This window comes from Saccopteryx leptura, chromosome 5 (genome assembly GCF_036850995.1).
Source record: "Saccopteryx leptura isolate mSacLep1 chromosome 5, mSacLep1_pri_phased_curated, whole genome shotgun sequence".
In the NCBI taxonomy this organism is placed as follows: domain Eukaryota; kingdom Metazoa; phylum Chordata; class Mammalia; order Chiroptera; family Emballonuridae; genus Saccopteryx; species Saccopteryx leptura.
The window spans coordinates 52445286-52462217 of record NC_089507.1 but is presented as its reverse complement, the minus strand read 5'-3'; the positions used below and the strand labels follow the sequence as shown (position 1 = coordinate 52462217).

Here is a 16932-nt window from a genome sequence, read left to right as displayed (position 1 = left end):
TTTTTATTTAATTTGTTAAGAATACTTAAGATCTGTATTATCTTATCAAATTTCAATTATACAATACAGCATTATTAGTAACAGTATTATGCTGTACATTCAATCATTAGAACTTATTCTTCTTATACTTAAATTTTTACTTTTGATCAACATCTGCCCATTTTTCCCACCTTCAGCCCCTGCCAACCATCAATCTATGGTTTCTATGCATGTAAAATTCTACATGTAAATAATACCACACAGAATTTGTTTTTCTCTGTCCGGCTTACTTCACTTAGCAAAAAAATACTCCAGGCTCATTTATGACATAACAAATGGCAAGTTTTCCTTCTTTTTTATAGCTGAATACTATTTCAGTATATATCATACTATATATGAGATGTTTTTATCCATTCATCTATTTATGGACACTTAAATTAGGCCTTCACTAGCTCTCACCTTAATCTTAACTTGTTGCTAGAAGAATTATACTCTCCTTTTCAAAAATTCAAATAATTTCATTGTTAAGAACACAGATTACAAGTTTAAATGCCAAGAGGACCTAGTTAACAATGAATGTATGAAGTAGGCCCAGTGAAGGCTGTGAAATGAAGAGAGCGCGCCTTGCATGAAAACACAAGTAGCACTAGTTCACTGATTCTTGAAGTGCTGGTATGGGGTTGGATGAAGAGCTTGCGCCAGGATATACTGCCTTTGTCATCAAGAAGGTCTTTTACTAAATAATGAATGGGAATAAATGAATATATCAATAGGTATAAAGGAAGCTGAAAATAAAAAGTATGCGTTATGACATCATTAATTTATATCCTTCACATTCAACTGACCAGGAATAATTTGTGATCCAGGAGCCAGTTTGCAGATCACACTGTGAGTAGCACTGACTGCTGTAGCTGACAGTTGTCATACAACACTGTATGCCCATGACACCAGATATTTTGTGTTTTTTAGGAAAATCTGGGTTTTTATATGAGTTATCCCACATAAATATGGGAGATATTTATAAATTTTTTATATATTAGCAATGGACCCAGTTGTTTAACATACTATGCATATTAGAACTTTTGAGAAACTAAAAATTAAACCTGTTGTTTAATATTCAGTTCAATTAAACCTTTTTTATAATACTTTTTTCTGTGATCATTAACCTAGTCTCTCAGTCTGTGAAAAATCTCTCTCCTATTTTGGATTGTGCCTTCATTTGTTATAGCTGCATATGCTATGTACCCTCTTTACTTTGAGTTCCCTTAGACCACAATCATTGTTTGAGTCTTTTTGTATTGTCTCATAACAGTTAACACAGTTACTTGATATTGGTATATGCTCAAAATATATTTTGAATGTACTAACTTAATATATTCAATTATCTGAAATTAAAAATTATACAATGAAGAGCCTTGGACATTATTTTTGGTGTACAAAAATTTTGTAAATGTCTAAGAATGAGTAAAGATGTTAAAATTTTTTTCCAAATGCACATGTATGCAGCATAGACATAAGCTTTGATTAAACTACAGAGATAGTGAAAGTGAGTGAGTATGACCCCCTCAAAGTAATTAACATAATAGTGTTAGGAACGAGTTTAACTTTTCTAAGTCAACAGATGGAAAGCCTAGATCCGTGATGGCGAACCTATGACATGCGTGTCAGCACTGACACGCGTAGCCATTTTTGATGACACGTGGCCACATGCAGCTGCATACCAGAGAAGTATGGGGCCGCATGCCGAGAAGGATGTTTCATCCTTGGCTCCTGCACGGCCAGGTGCAGTAGCAGAGGATAAAACATTTGCTGTAGTGTAGACACTCTGTGTCAGAGGTCTGTAGGCCAAAACTACAGAACTCCGGCACAGAGCGTCTAGTTCTGGGACTTTCGGTTAGGCCGTTAGGGGATCTTTGACCTCACTTCTAGCCAGCAGAGCAGGGAGCAGCAGAATGCCACGGGGGAATCGCCATTACCAGCAAACACATAACCACAGCAACCATCATCCAATTTACTGTTCTGGGGTGTTGTGGATTTCTAATTGACCATCATTACTGAGATAAGTGAGGGGGAGGCTGAGAGAGGTGAGGGCCTGTGCTATGGATGCCATTTCCTGCCATTAGCAATAGTGGCAGCCATCTTACTTTACATAATATGCAACTTGCAGAATTTCAAGACAGTATCTGGGCTCAGTCGTTTGTCGACTTGAGGCCAAAGCTTGGAGAATCAAGAGGAGTGCCACTACGAACAGGAAATTTGGAGTGCCTGGAACCAATTACCAGCACCCTGAGAAATATAGCAATGGTTTTACAATTTTTCCCTTTACGTACTTTTGTGAGACCTTATTCTCAGCATTAAATAATATCAAAACCAACAAAAGAAACAGATTGACAGATGAAGTTAGTAGTGCTTGCTTGGGCTTGAAGTGTACAGAATACCAACCTTCAATTGAAGATTTAGCCAATCAAATTTAGCAACAAAAAAGTCAATAATAGGCAGGTTAGTTAAGGAATTCCTCCTCCCCCTCACTTATCTTAGTTCACGGCACCCCACACAAATTAAATACTATCAAGACCAACAAAAGAAACTGACTGACAGATGAACAAAGTAGTCACTAAGCAGGTCAGTTAAATAATTAGTTTTTGGTTTATTAAATACAGTTATATATTACAATTATACATTTTTGTTATTTAAACTATAAATATCGCGAAATTATGGTTTTTTTCTCGAAATGACATACTACCCGAGTTATGCTTGGTTTTTTGGTGAATTTTGACACACCAAGCTCAAAAGATTGCCTATCACTGACCTAGATGTAGTTCTCCATTGGATGGGAGTTTCTGAGTAATGTGGAAGAACTGCTCAGGACACAAATTGTTGTCAAAAGGAACAGGGAGAGACAGTCAAGTATGACTAACACCCCCTCCAACCTCCCCCTATCCCCTTCTCACAGAACTTTTATAGATCAGAAACAGGAAATTTTACAAGAAACAGAGGCTGCAGGAGTGTAGGGGAGGGAGATCAGATTACAAGGGGTAAGAGTAACTAATGTTCTTTTTTTGTTGACAGGGGAACAGGGCTAGTATTGGTCAGTACATTCTTTTTCTTTGACTATACAATAATTAACAAGCACAAAGGAAAGGCCAATCTATAGATCTCTAGGCTAATTTCTTACATCCCGTTCATATTCATTCCTTTATGTGCACAGAAGTCATTCACACAGTTTCTTGGTGTTTGCATCCAAGAAACCTGCTTCCTTGTGTTTGCAGCAGGGGATCACATTCATATCACCATTCACACTTAGGGTTTTTTTTTTTTGTATTTTTCTGAAGCTGGAAACGGGGAGAGACAGTCAGACAGACTCCTGCATGCGCCCCACCAGGATCCACCCGGCACGCCCACCAGGGGGCGATGCTCTGCCCCTCCGGGGAGTCGCTCTGTTGCGACCAGAGCCACTCTAGCGCCTGGGGCAGAGGCCAAGGAGCCAGCCCCAGCGCCCGGGCCATCTTTGCTCCAATGGAGCCTTGGCTGCGGGAGAGGAAGAGAGAGACAGAGAGGAAGGAGAGGGGGAAGGGTGGAGAAGCAGATGTGTGCTTCTCCTGTGTGCCCTGGCCGGGAATTGAACCCGGGACTTCTGTACGCCAGGCTGACGCTCTACCACTGAGCCAACCGGCCAGGGCCAGTAATTATCTTTTGATTTTAAACTTTGCTTGACAATTTATTACTGACTTTGGTAGTTTGATTCATGATGACTTAGAAACTACTAAGGTCACCATGGTTATTCTGGATTTTTGTAAGAAAAACTATTAAATGAGTATTTTAACTTCAGTGATTGACAATTCACTTATTTCTACACTTACTTGTTTGTTTAAAAATACTTATTTAGCTTTTACACGGTATTAGGCCTTCTCTTGGAGAGAGAGTAGTGAGAAGTTATTTCATCTGCACAAAGGCCTAATTGCAGCAGGAGAGGTAGACAGCAAGCATGATGGTGTGACAGGTGCTAAGAGTGAAGGAAACTGGTGTGGACAGGATGCCGTGTTAGCACGTTTATGGAGCAATTAATCTTGGAATTTTAGGAAAAGTTTTTCTTAGGGGTGTGATATCTAAGTCATAGTAGTCAAATTTTGTTTATATGATATTAATTATCAAAAAGATTTAAGCAGCTTCAGAAAACTGCTGGTAATAATCATGATGCAGCTAAAGTCATCCTCGGAGTTTTTGAATCACTGGGATTATGGTATGAAGATCCAATAGAGAGAAATTAGGTGTGAGGGTAATAATAGCAACATATAATAGTTGACTTTATCTTGCAGACAATAAATGCCCTTGAAAATGTCACTTAGGAAATTTAGGGACAGAAGGACAAAGGTTTATTGAACACTCAGTTAATATTGGGACTCCAATAAATATCTCAGACTAAAGACTGTATGTTCTAGTAGTAAGATAATAAATCTGGTGAATTGAATTGCTAGAGTTCAAATCTAAACTATTCCATTTAGTAGCTTTGTGATGTTGGAAGACCTATTGATCTTTCTTAGCATCTGTTGCCTTATTTACATATGAGCACAAAATGGTACTTCTCTAGGAAGATAATATATGGAAAAAAGTAATAGTTGTAAAATCTTTGCTACAGAGCCCACCACATATATCAATAAATCAAAAAAAACTGTTACCTGACGAGGTGGTGGCACAGTAGAAGTGGCTGGCTTGAGAGCAGGCTCATCCAGGTTGAGCGCGGGCTCACCAGTTTGAGCGTGGGATCATAGACAAGACACCATGGTTGCTGGCTTGAGCCAAAAGGTCAAGCCTAAAGGCCACTGGCTTGAGTCCAAGGTCACTGGCTTGAGCAAGGGGTCACTGGCTTGGCAGCAGTCCCCCAGTCAAGGCACATATGGGAAAATAATCAAGAAACAACTAAGGTACTGCAATGAAGAATTGATGCTTCTCATCTCTCTCCCTTCCTATCTGTCTGTCCCTATCTGTCCCTCTCTCTTTCTCTGTCTCTCTTGCTAAAAAAAAAAAAAAAAAAAAATGTTAGTTTCTATTCTATTTATTACCCAAGGTAATATTAAGCTAAAACTTTAATCTGATTCTATGCAAATCTAAAGCCCATAAAATTTCACTATCTTATGTTTAACCATTTTAAAGTTTTCATATATACAAAATAAGAATAACAAATTATTTCAAAGGTTCATAAGTGAAGACTAAGAGGTTGATGTAAAGTGTTTCATACATTTTTATAGTGCTATATAAATGTTTATTGTATAACTTATCAGCATCTTAAGATCTGAGAACTTTCAGATAAGATTATTTTGTACAACCTAATAATAAAGTGTTTTTCTAAGTCTCATTAGAATTCAAAGTCCCAGAGGTGGAGAAGAAACCTGCTATATTTATATAGTGAGCATTTGGCAAATAATTGATGAATGAATGATTGCCTGTGAGTCTCCAGGTCAGATTTCTGTGTTGAAGACTTTGTTTCTCATTAGTTACAAACCACCTTCAACTGAGTTGACCCTACCATCTAAAGTAATTTACCCAAATCCAAAATAACTGACTCATCAATGTATTTTCTTAACATACAAATAGTAGTTAAGAAATTTACTATGCAATATTAGGTGCATAGACTTCTCCAACTAACAAATCCAATTGATACAAAAATGGGATAATGTCATATCAGGGAGGTAAGTGTTTAACTTAAAATTATACTTTAAACAACTCTTTTTCTTTATATTATTTAGTTAACCATTATTATTATTTTTATTATTATTATTTTTTTTCTGAAGCTGGAAATGGGGAGGCAGTCAGACAGACTCCCGCATGCGCCCGACCGGGATCCACCCGGCATGCCCACCAGGGGGTGATGCTCTGCCCATCCAGGGCGTCACTCTGTTGCGACCAGAGCCATTCCAGTGCCTGGGGCAGAGGCCATGGAGCCATCCCCAGCGCCTAGGCTATCTCTTGCTCCAAAGGAGCCTCAACTACGGGAGGGGAAGAGAGAGACAGAGAAGAAGGAGAGGGGGAGGTGTGGAGAAGCAGATGGATGCCTCTCCTGTGTGCCCTGGCCGGGAATTGAACCCGGGACTTCCGCATGCCAGGCCGACGCTCTACCACTGAGCCAACCGGCCAGGGCCTTTAGTTAACCATTATTATATTAATATGAGCTAATATTAATGCTTATGAATTGTTTCTTATTTCAAAGTTTCAAAGTATTTAGCTTCATATTTTATTTTACCTACTGGACTAGAAATGTTTTTAAAGTAGTATTCAAATGGTTGAAAATATGGACTTAAAAACAAAACTTTCCAAGTTCAAATTTCAGCTCTAGTTAGGGAAAATTATTTCAATTCTTTTTTGTAATAGTAAATAATAGTAATATGTAATCCATGAATAAATACATGTAAATAAAGAGAATACTGGCCCACAGTATATTTTGTATAACTTTGATGCTTATTATTATTAAATGTTATTGTTATATCCCACAATTGTTATACTGCCTGTACATAGTAGGTGGTAAATATTTTTGTAATTAACAAATTAAATTCTACCACAGCAATATTTTTGCTGATTTATCTCCAAGGGCAAGTGAAATAAAAGACAGGATGAACAAATGGGACTATATGAAACTAAAAAGGTTTTGCACAGAAAAAGACACCATTAACAAAATAAAAAGACAACCCACACAATGGGAGAATATATTCGCCAATATGTCTGACATGGGGTTAATAACCAAGTTTTATAAAGAACTTGTAAAACTCAACAACAGGAAGATAATCCAATCAAAAATGGGCAAAAGAAATGAATAGAAACTTCTCCAAAGAGGACATACAGATGGCCAATAGGCCCATGAAAAAATGTTAAACATCACTAATCATTAGAGAAATGCAAATTAAAACCACAATAAGATACCACCTTACACCTGTCAGACTGGCACTTATTAACAAAACAACACATAATAAGTGCTGGAGAGGGTGTGGAGAAAAGGAAACTGCACTGCTGGTGGGAATGCCGAGTGGAGCAACCACTGTGGAAAACACTGTGGAGATTCCTCAAAAAATTAAAAATAGAACTGCCCTTTGACCCAGCTATCCCACTTTTAAGAATATATCCTATGAATACCAAATCACTGATTCAAAAGAAGAAATGCACCCCATGTTTATTGCAGCATTGTTTACAATAGCCAAGATCTGGAAACAGCCCAAGTGTCAGTCAGTGGATGAGTGGATTAAAAAGCTTTGGTACATATACACAATGGAATACTATGCGGCCATGAGGAAGAAGGAAATCTTACCTTTCATGACAACATGGATGGACCTGGAAACTATCATGCTAAGTGAAATAAGCCAGGCAGAGAAAAAAAAATACCATATGACCTCACTCATTTGAGGAATCCAATGAACAATGTGAACTGAGGAACAGAATAGAGGCAGAGGCAGGATCAAAGGGACCAGAGGGAAAGCGGTCAGAGGGAAAGTAGAAGAGAAGATGGGATCAGAGAAGGGAAAGAGATTAGTGAAATTATATATACATAACACAGCATTATAGAGAACAGGACAGCAAATCCTGGAGGGAAGGGGAGAAGGCATTGGGGTGAGGGGGGTATGTGGGGGCCGAAGGAAATAAGGGGGTGGGGGGATATATATTAGGTGGGACACTTGAATCTATGTAAAGACAAATTAAAATCATAAATTTAAAAAAAATCTACCACTTCCACATTTTAAAATTGTTTTTCAAGAAATTAATGGTCATAGCAGATAAGGCTTAGTTATGTCGTGTTTTGGACCATGCCTCTCTTCCAGATTCTAACAGAAAGTAAAAGCTGGTAAATCACTCCTAAAAATAGCACATCTATTGAGAATTTCAGCAAAAGATTTTATAAATGACCAGTAAGCACTGAGTTATTTATACCTTTCCTGGCATGATGTTAAATATGGAGTAAGCACATAAATGACCCACTTATTTTTCTTGCAGTATTTAGTTAAGGGGAAAGCTATGTTGTATCTTTTAACTTTGAGTAATCATCAATTTTTATAAACTTTAGAAGCCTCATGGTGTGTGTGTGTATTTGTGAATAGATGTGAACTGGTCATGCAGTGCAAGAGCCTCAATTAACTCTTGTTAGTGTTGCCATGAATCTGTTTGTAGTTATGGTTATCTGTAGCGTGCTTGTGCCCAGAATTTGCTCTTGGGAATAATCTAAAATTGTCAATACATTTGGGAACTTAAACTTAATGCTAACTCTAGAGTCTCTATGATCCTGAAGAGTCACTGGGTCCTCTGAACTGAAACACCATGGCCTAGTTCTTCTCTGGTCCCAATGACAAGGCTGCAAATTTAGATGTTCTGGTGCTATCCCAGAGAAGACATTCTTAATCAGTGTTAGACCATGGAGCATTTTGAGACTCAGATGAAATTATGAACTCTGCCCCCAGTTAAGCTTGTGTACTCAAACTCACACTGAATTTGCTGTAGAATGTCAAGGTTTAAAAGCTGCCTGAGGTCTGACCTGTGGTGGCACAGTGGATAAAGTGTCAACCTGAAACACTGAGGTCGTTAGGGTTCAAATCGCCAGGCTTGCCTGGTCGAGGCACATATGGGAGTTGATGTTTCCTGATCCTCCCTAATTCTTTCTCTTTTTTCTCTCTCTCTAAAAATAAATACATAAAATCTAAAAAAAAAAAAAAATCTTTAAAAGATGCCTGAGGTGTATCCATAGACTCTTCTTAAGGTAAGAGATCCAGTTGTTGCATTTAATTGGCTTTATTGTGCAGGAACCAAAAAATTAAATGTCACTTAAAAGTAGAATGTAGAGAGGAAGAAGCCAAATTTGTGGAAATCACATTCTCTCTTGACTGAAGGCTGGCAAGTGGCCAAATGAGAGTTTGAGTTGGTTTCCGCAAGACCTATAAAAAATGATGACAGTGTAGAAATTTAGTTCATAATCTGTTAATTGTGCTTGAGAATAATCTAAAATTATCAACACATTTGAGAACTTATCATGATTATACAGATTTTAGTTAGCTTTCATGATTTGTCTTTTTATATACAAGGAGTTAGTATACAAGGAGTTTATCAAATTAAAATTTTAAATATTTAAAATTGGTATATAATGAACTGAAAAAAATGTTCACCTAATATTTACAGATGGATACTTTACATGCTTACTATGGTTTTAACTTAGAAATCTAGATTTGTGAGTTTTAAACAAATAGAACTATAGAAATAATGCTTATTCTATTAAAACCGTAATCATGTAATTATATATTTTAGATCAATGAAATTTACCACTACATACTAAATTACTTGCTATTAGGTTGTCTCTTACTTTTTTCATTTTGTGTTCTAAATCTTAATACACCAAAAATTTATCTAGCTTACTTTTCCTACTAGATGTTCTAGCAAATATCGATTAAATATTACAATTTACCCATATGCTGATCTAAGTAAACAATACTTTATTTTTTCCTCTTCAAATTAGATGGCCCATAGGGAAAGAGATGGCATGGGAATTAAGCCTCACTATCTGAAATCAATCAAGACTTGAGATATTGGCTATAAGTAAATCTTAATATTTATTAATTTTGATTTATATTTTCTAATGTACTACATTTTACAGATTGATCAATTTTTATAATTCTTTTACAATATACAGTATCACTTAAATCTCATAGCAACCAAAATTATGAGAAAATGAAAGCTTAGAGGGATTAATGACTTGTCTAAGGTTACAGAAATGGATAAAGTAACCTTCTCTGATCTAAAGCCATTACCATATCACAGATCACTGTTTCATTTTAGATCATAAAATACATAGTATGATGCACAGAAAATATTTGTTGCAAGGGCTATTGAAATGTAGTAACTTTCTCCCAAAATTATTTCACACTCTTCGGTCCTTTCCTATTTTATTAATTTTTCTTTTCATTTTAACTTCTTCCCATAAATTCAAATTATTTTAGATTCTGCCATTATCCACTGATTCAAGTAATAAATAGAAACATTTTGCATCATATTAAAGGTTCTGAAAGTATCTTCTGAATATGAATATGCTTTTCAAGGTAAGAATTAGATTTCTTCCATGACTTTATCTGAGAATAAGAGACATTTGGGGTGTCTAATAGCAGGAATTCTTTCACAAATGATGTCTGAAATAAAGGAATGCTTGGGAAACAGATTTTCTTTCATTTTATTCATATCAAAATTAGAGTGCAAGAATACTGTTAAATGATTAAAATGTATTTAAACTCATGTCCTGTATAAATTTTCTAAGAAAATTCATTGCTGTAATAAAAAATATCTTGAGTTTAACATGTTACTCTACTATGTTGACTACTAATGAAATAAAGTTAATAGATTCTAGGAATGCTCCTACTGTCATAAAAAATGTTTGCTAATAAAATTCTCAAGTTTTCTTTATTTTATAAAATAAGATTATTTTTCACTTTTTGTTGGAACAGAATCTAGTGTTTATCAATGCTATGGCACCACAAAGTTAAAATTTTTGTCAGCCTATTTTGTCTGTCCTCATAAGTGACTATATTTATTCATTATACTATTTGGATTTTATGACTGTATTGCTAAACCCATAAACTTTGTCTTATTTTTCTCTTTTGCTCACTTACCTGTGTTGTCTTCTTTAATGCTTCCATAGAGTCTTTAGGTCATGAGTGAAGTAAATGTGACTGCGGTTGTCTCGGGTGTGCTTGTGATGAATTCTGAGGAAGCCTCTGGAGCAACTGCAGTGCTCACTGCTGGTTCAGTGGTAGGAACAAATGAGGGCTCAGCAGCAGCAATGGTATTGGCAGGAGGGATGACTGTTTTATCCTGAATTTTCTTTGGAGGACTGAGAATAAATGATGAATGTAGGTATGGTTGACAGGCCACAGTGGCTGGGTAGATGTTTGGCAGGACTTGCCTTTGAGGAATTTCGACATGTGGCCTAACCAAAACTGGTTTTGCATAATGAGGGTAAGGTATATATTGCTTATTAATTGGTATAGCTGGTCTATATTGGTAGTAATTGGGTTTAGAGTGATGATAGCTGTTTAGTACATAATGAACTGGAATATATTTGACTGTGTTTTGATTGCACAATCTTTCATCATTCTCACGGCACTGCAAAGAATAAATTATGCAAAATGGTGTTATTGTAGGCTGGTGATAAATGTAATGATAACTTAAATCAGATTTTTTTGAAATAATGTTATATTACTTAATGTTGAGTAAGCACAATGTAGGCTGGTGATAAATGTAATGATAGCTTAAATCAGATTTTTTTGAAATAATGTTATATTACTTAATGTTGAGTAAGCACAATATAAAAAGTAATAAACCCAGTAACCATATTATTTTACAAAATGTGATCTGTACACTTTCCTTCTACTTCTTAATTTTCAACCAATATTAAAAATAATATTAGTTTCAAAAAAATTAGATGAAGTAATCCATAATGCAAACCACATTGCCAAGCTTTTATATTAAAAGTATTCTGCAAATGTTGAGCATTTTAAATACAACAGCAAGAAAAATCTCTTAAAGAACTTTGACATATTATAACATATCACACACAAAAGAAATAGATATGTGTGCATGTATATATGTAGTAGACATTTTCTTAATAGTTTAAAATTTTATTTACCTAGTGATTAGGCTGAGAGCACATTTGGTTTTTTTCTAAACTAATTATAGCAGACTAATAATATAATATGATGTGGGAGGATTCCTGGATTTATACGTTGAATTTTTTTTAGTTTAACTTTATCCCTTATACATCTATTTTTATTTGCCTCTGTTCTATTGACTATGTGTAGTTATCAAAATATGTCTTCAGGTCTTCCCATAGAAATAGAAACAAATCAACAAAATTACACTGCAAGCAAACATTTCTCAAGAAACATTTAAATATATTCATTTTAACATATTTGGGAAGCAAAAGGAGGAAGTAAATACAAGCGCTTGAGAAATATTCAAAGGCGGCTCACAGTGGGACCTTTCCCAAATTCTTGAAAAGTAAGCAAGTGAAACATTAAATTCCACTTTTGCTTTCATTTTTTCTCAATATTCTGAGAGATTTTTCTCATGTTGTTGAATAAATACACATGAAAACCGAACCACATGACTTAGTCTACAAAATTCAGCCAAGATTTTCAGATGAACATTGAAGTTGATTCATATAATTTTTGCTGAAGGTTTTTTATAATAATTATTGTATTATTTATGGAGTTTAAATATTTAGTTTTTATACAGAGGCATTTTAATATTATTGAACTTTGCAGAATATTATACTTGGAAGTTCATGACTCTACAGAAATAATGGATGTAGACTTACTCTTGGTTGGTCCTGGTTTTGCACCTCTGCACCCTGGTGAAGTTCAAAGAAATAGTAAGAAATAAGTTTTTTAAAAAGCAAGGAAGAGTTGAGATTCTTTTATGTTTTTAAAAATAATTTTTATGTTAAAGACAAAATGTTTCTGTTTTGAATTGTGGTATTGTAAAATATCATAAAGCATTTTCCATGGTTATTTAATCTATAAGATCTGTGAACCACTCAAAAAGTAACAGCAAGGCCCTGGCCGGTTGGCTCAGCGGTAGAGCGTCGGCCTGGCGTGCGGGGGACCCGGGTTCGATTCCCGGCCAGGGCACATGGGAGAAGCGCCCATCTGCTTCTCCACTCCCCTCCCTCTTTCCTCTCTGTCTCTCTCTTCCCCTCCCGCAGCCAAGGCTCCATTGGAGCAAAGATGGCCCGGGCGCTGGGGATGGCTCCTTGGCCTCTGCCCCAGGCGCTAGAGTGGCTCTGGTCGTGGCAGAGTGACGCCCCGGAGGAGCAGAGCATCGTCCCCTGGTGGGCAGAGCTTCGCCCCTGGTGGGCGTGCCGGGTGGATCCTGGTGGGGCACATGCGGGAGTCTGTCTGACTGTCTCTCCCCGTTTCCAGCTTCAGAAAAATACAAAAAAAAAAAAAAAAGTAACAGCAATTTACTAATTAAAATAGTAAAAATGAACCTCATGGTTAAATAGTCTTTAAAAATTATCACTTAGGGAGAAAAATTCAAGTTTGAAAATAATATGACCATTTGATATTTGTGCCAACTAATATACATAATATTTGTTTAAATAAAAATATGAATAACATTCAGTTTGAATTCAACGTACATTGTTAAAAATAAGAGGAGCATTGAGAATATTTTTTTTTCTGTTGTCTTAAGATGATTTATGAGGTATTCATAGATTTGAAATAATTGTTTTTAACATAACATCAATATAAGTGTTATATACATACTAGTGTTTTTAAAAATCATTTGTATAGTACTTTTTAAATCTGGTTTTCAGTGTGCATAGGAAATCAAGAATGAGAAAAGTTTCCATAAATGCATATATATATATAAAGCTTTAAAAACTCACAGAGGTTTTATAAACTTTTGAGATGAGGTCACAATATAAAATAATGTTTTTGGGTTTTTTTGTATTTTTCCGCAGTTAGAAGCAGGGAGGCAGTCAAACTCCTGCATGCGCCTGACTGGATCCACTTGGCATGCCCAACAGGGGGTGATGCTCTGCCCGTCTGGGACATTGCTCCATTGCAGCCAGAGCCATTCTAGCGACTGTGGTGGAGGCCATGGAGCCATTCTAAGCTCCCTGGCCAAGTTTGCTCCAGTGGAGCTTTGGCTGCGGGAGGGGAAGAAAGAGATCAAGAGGAAGGAGAGGGAGAAGGGCGGAGATGCAGATGGGCACTTCTCCTGTGTGCCCTAACTGGGAATTGAACCTGGGACTTCCACACACCAGGCCAATGCTCTAGAGCTGAGAGCCAAACGGCCAGGGCCCACAATATAAAATAAATTTTAAATGATAGTTCTAGTTTAGAACTTGTAAAAAAAGAAAGGCCCTTGCCATGGCTCAGTGGATAAAGCATTGGCTCAACATATAGATGTCCTACTTTTGATTCCTGATCAGGGCACACAGGAGATGTAATCATCTGTTTCTCTCCCCCTTTCTGTCTCTCTTATCTCCCTCTTCCCCAATGGTTTGATTGGTTCAAATATAACCCTGGGTGCTAAGGCTAGCTGAGTTGGTTGGAGTATTGACATCAAGCACTAAGAATAGCTCAGTATTGGAGCATTGGCCCCAGATGGGGTTGCTGGGTGGATCCTGGTCAGAGTGTATGAGGGTGTCTACCTCACTATCCTCACTATCTCTCCTCCTCTCATAAAGAAAAAAAAACTTGTCACATATATTTTTTGGATAAAATAAAGGCTCTACAAACCTTTTGAAAGTTGTAGGTACAGAAATTGGATAAAAATAACAAAATTCAAGTTGTGTTGAGACAGAAACTTGTTTTCCTCTATATGTATTACATTATAGTTTAAAGTTTAAATAACAATATAAATATAATAGAAACTTTGCCAACAGTCATAAATTCTGATTACTTAAACAGTTCAATATAATATAATATATAGTGTATATTTCTGCTACATGTTTGTTTCAGCATCTTGTGTCTTGTTTTTTTTTAAAGCATAATTTCTCATATTATTCCATATTTCTCAGTTTTCATACTCACATATTTATGACTGAAAAATAATCAATGATTATGTTATGAAATGTTCATTTTTTACTCTGTTGTTAATCATTAGGCTTCTTTCAAAAAATGTTTTGTTATAGATAGAGAGATAAATAACATTTGTATACCAGTGGCCTTTTTTAATACTTTCTTTTGATTCCTTAAGATATTGTCTAAAAAATGTGACTGGGGCCCTGGCTCGTGGCTTAGTAGATAGAGCGTTGGCTTGGTGTATAAATTTCCTGGGTTAGCTTCCCCGTCAGGGCACACAAAAGAAGAAACCATCTGCTTCTCCTCCCTCTCTCCCTTATCTCCTTCTCCTCCCACAGCTAGTGGCTCCATTGGTTTGAGCACTGGCCCTGGGCACTGAGGAGAGCTCAGTTGATTCCAGCATTGGCCCAGACAGGTGTTGCCTGGTGGATCCCGGTCGGGGCGCATGGAGGAATCTGTCTTACTATCTCCCCTCCTTTCTTAGGAGAGAGGAAAACAAGTCTCTATCTCAAATCAACTTGAATTTTGTTATTTTTATCCAATTTCCGTACCTACAACTTTCAAAAGGTTTCTAGAGCCTTTATTTTATCCAAGAGATAAAAAAAAAGTGATGGGGAGTGGATGGGAACAGAACAGAAATTCCTTGATAGGAATTACCAAACTGTTGTACAGAGTTGTGCCAACCTATAATGCCACCAACAGGATATAAAATTGTGCAGTTCAAATCATAATTGCTAGTAAAAATATTATTTTAACTATTTTTTATTTTGGAGAGAAGGAATAAATGAGCACATAAAAGAGACTAGAACATTTGCTTTTTAAATTTTTATAATGTTGATGACTCTTAAGCTTGAATGATAAAAATCTATAAGTTTTCACTCTTCTTTGGAATTATTTGTTCAAGTCCATAAGGCTTAAATTTTTTTGTGACAGAGGGAAGGAGTGTGTGAGGCTGGAGCAGACTCGAGCAGCTCAAGAAGAGGCTGCTGTAGGGAAGGCATTTGTGGATCATTTTCTGATGTCCACTTCATTTCCTACCACAGAGAAAACCAAAGATTTAAATGTGCATGTGAACACAATCAGATGTCATTTCAAAGAATAAATAAAAGAAAATAAATGTAAAAATTATAATTCAAAATTTAAAAAAGTTTGACTTCAAGAATTTATCTAATAGAATTGTTTAAGAGATATTAACTTAAAAAGCAAGTCTAAATTTTATAATAAGTGAATTATGAAACAAGGACTAGTGATCTTCCGAATTTCATGATCTAAGAGGTGGTCATATTATACATATTACTTCACATTTGCCTTTCTATTCTTGCTGATGGCAATGTGACTGGAATCCCCCAAATGAACATCAAAATAGAACAGAGATAGCCAAAACAACAATGAACACAAGTAAATAAAATAAAAAAAGAAAGAAAGAAAAGAAAACCCCCCACAACCTTTCTCTTGGTCCAATAGCCTTCATACACAACACATAGTTCAAGAAAATGCCTGGAAACTATAATGTTGTTTATGTATATGATCCCTGGGAAGGACTCAATCAGTTGACATAAGGGGAAGAGTATAGTAAAAGATCCCATAGGGTTTGACTGTTAAGGGTAGATGTGTCACTATCTTTGAGAATTGGTGAAAAAGACTGAACAAGCTTCTAATCTTTTAAAGATTTAGTGCCTGAAGAGATTGGAGTTTGTGTGAGATAGGATTTTAATTTAAAAATTATTGATCCTGTACTGTGATTTCTATATTCTTCTTTGTGAATTTTCCTTAGGGCATTTTATAATTTAAAAAGATTTTTAGTATTTTTCCCCTTAGAATGTATCTTCTTTATTGTATTAGAATTTTAAAAGTTTTCTATACATGAAAAAGAATGGTAAGTGTGGTTTCTTAATTTCTGATAACTAAAGGATATGAAAAGGAACAAGATTTTACTATTATAATTATAATAAATATAAAAATAAATTACTCTTAAGAAAATATAGCTAATAAGCAATTATTATGTTCTATAAAATATAACTGTATTTAGATGTTTAAATAATTAGAGCCCTTAAATAAAATTTCTTAAAGTGTTAATATAAGTTGATTAAATGAAATTAACTCACCAAAAAAGGCAGAGTTAATGCCAGGATATTCACAACTAGGAAAAAACTCTTCATAATTGTACCTAAAAATAAAAATTGAAAGTATTAAATAAAAAGGATTTGTTATTAATAATTTAAGAGTGATTTGAAACAATGTTTTCTTTTCTTAAAGAAAAAAAAGTCACACTGATAGAAAATCTATTTTATTAAAAGCTTTAGAATAACCAAACTTAGTGTATAAAATTTATGATTTACATGTTTTCTGTATTGTAACTGGGAGTAAATATGTTATATTACTGATATTAGTCTGACTAGGCATAGAA

The 16932-nt window shown here is 35.6% G+C and overlaps 1 protein-coding gene and 1 non-coding gene across 2 annotated transcripts; both read right to left on the bottom strand.

Moving 5' to 3' along the window:
- Window positions 1-6039: 6039 nt before the first annotated feature.
- On the bottom strand, window positions 6040-6115 carry TRNAA-GGC (transfer RNA alanine (anticodon GGC)). Its single transcript has one exon. It is a non-coding gene; the product is annotated as a tRNA-Ala (tRNA).
- A 4523-nt stretch (window positions 6116-10638) lies between these two features.
- On the bottom strand, window positions 10639-16684 carry CSN3 (casein kappa). Its single transcript, XM_066386537.1, has 3 exons — window positions 16631-16684; window positions 12311-12343; window positions 10639-11097 (listed from the first exon to the last, which is right to left on the bottom strand). Exons 1-3 carry the CDS (start codon window positions 16682-16684, stop codon window positions 10639-10641), a joined length of 546 nt encoding a protein of 181 aa, XP_066242634.1.
- Between the last annotated feature and the right edge of the window lie 248 nt (window positions 16685-16932).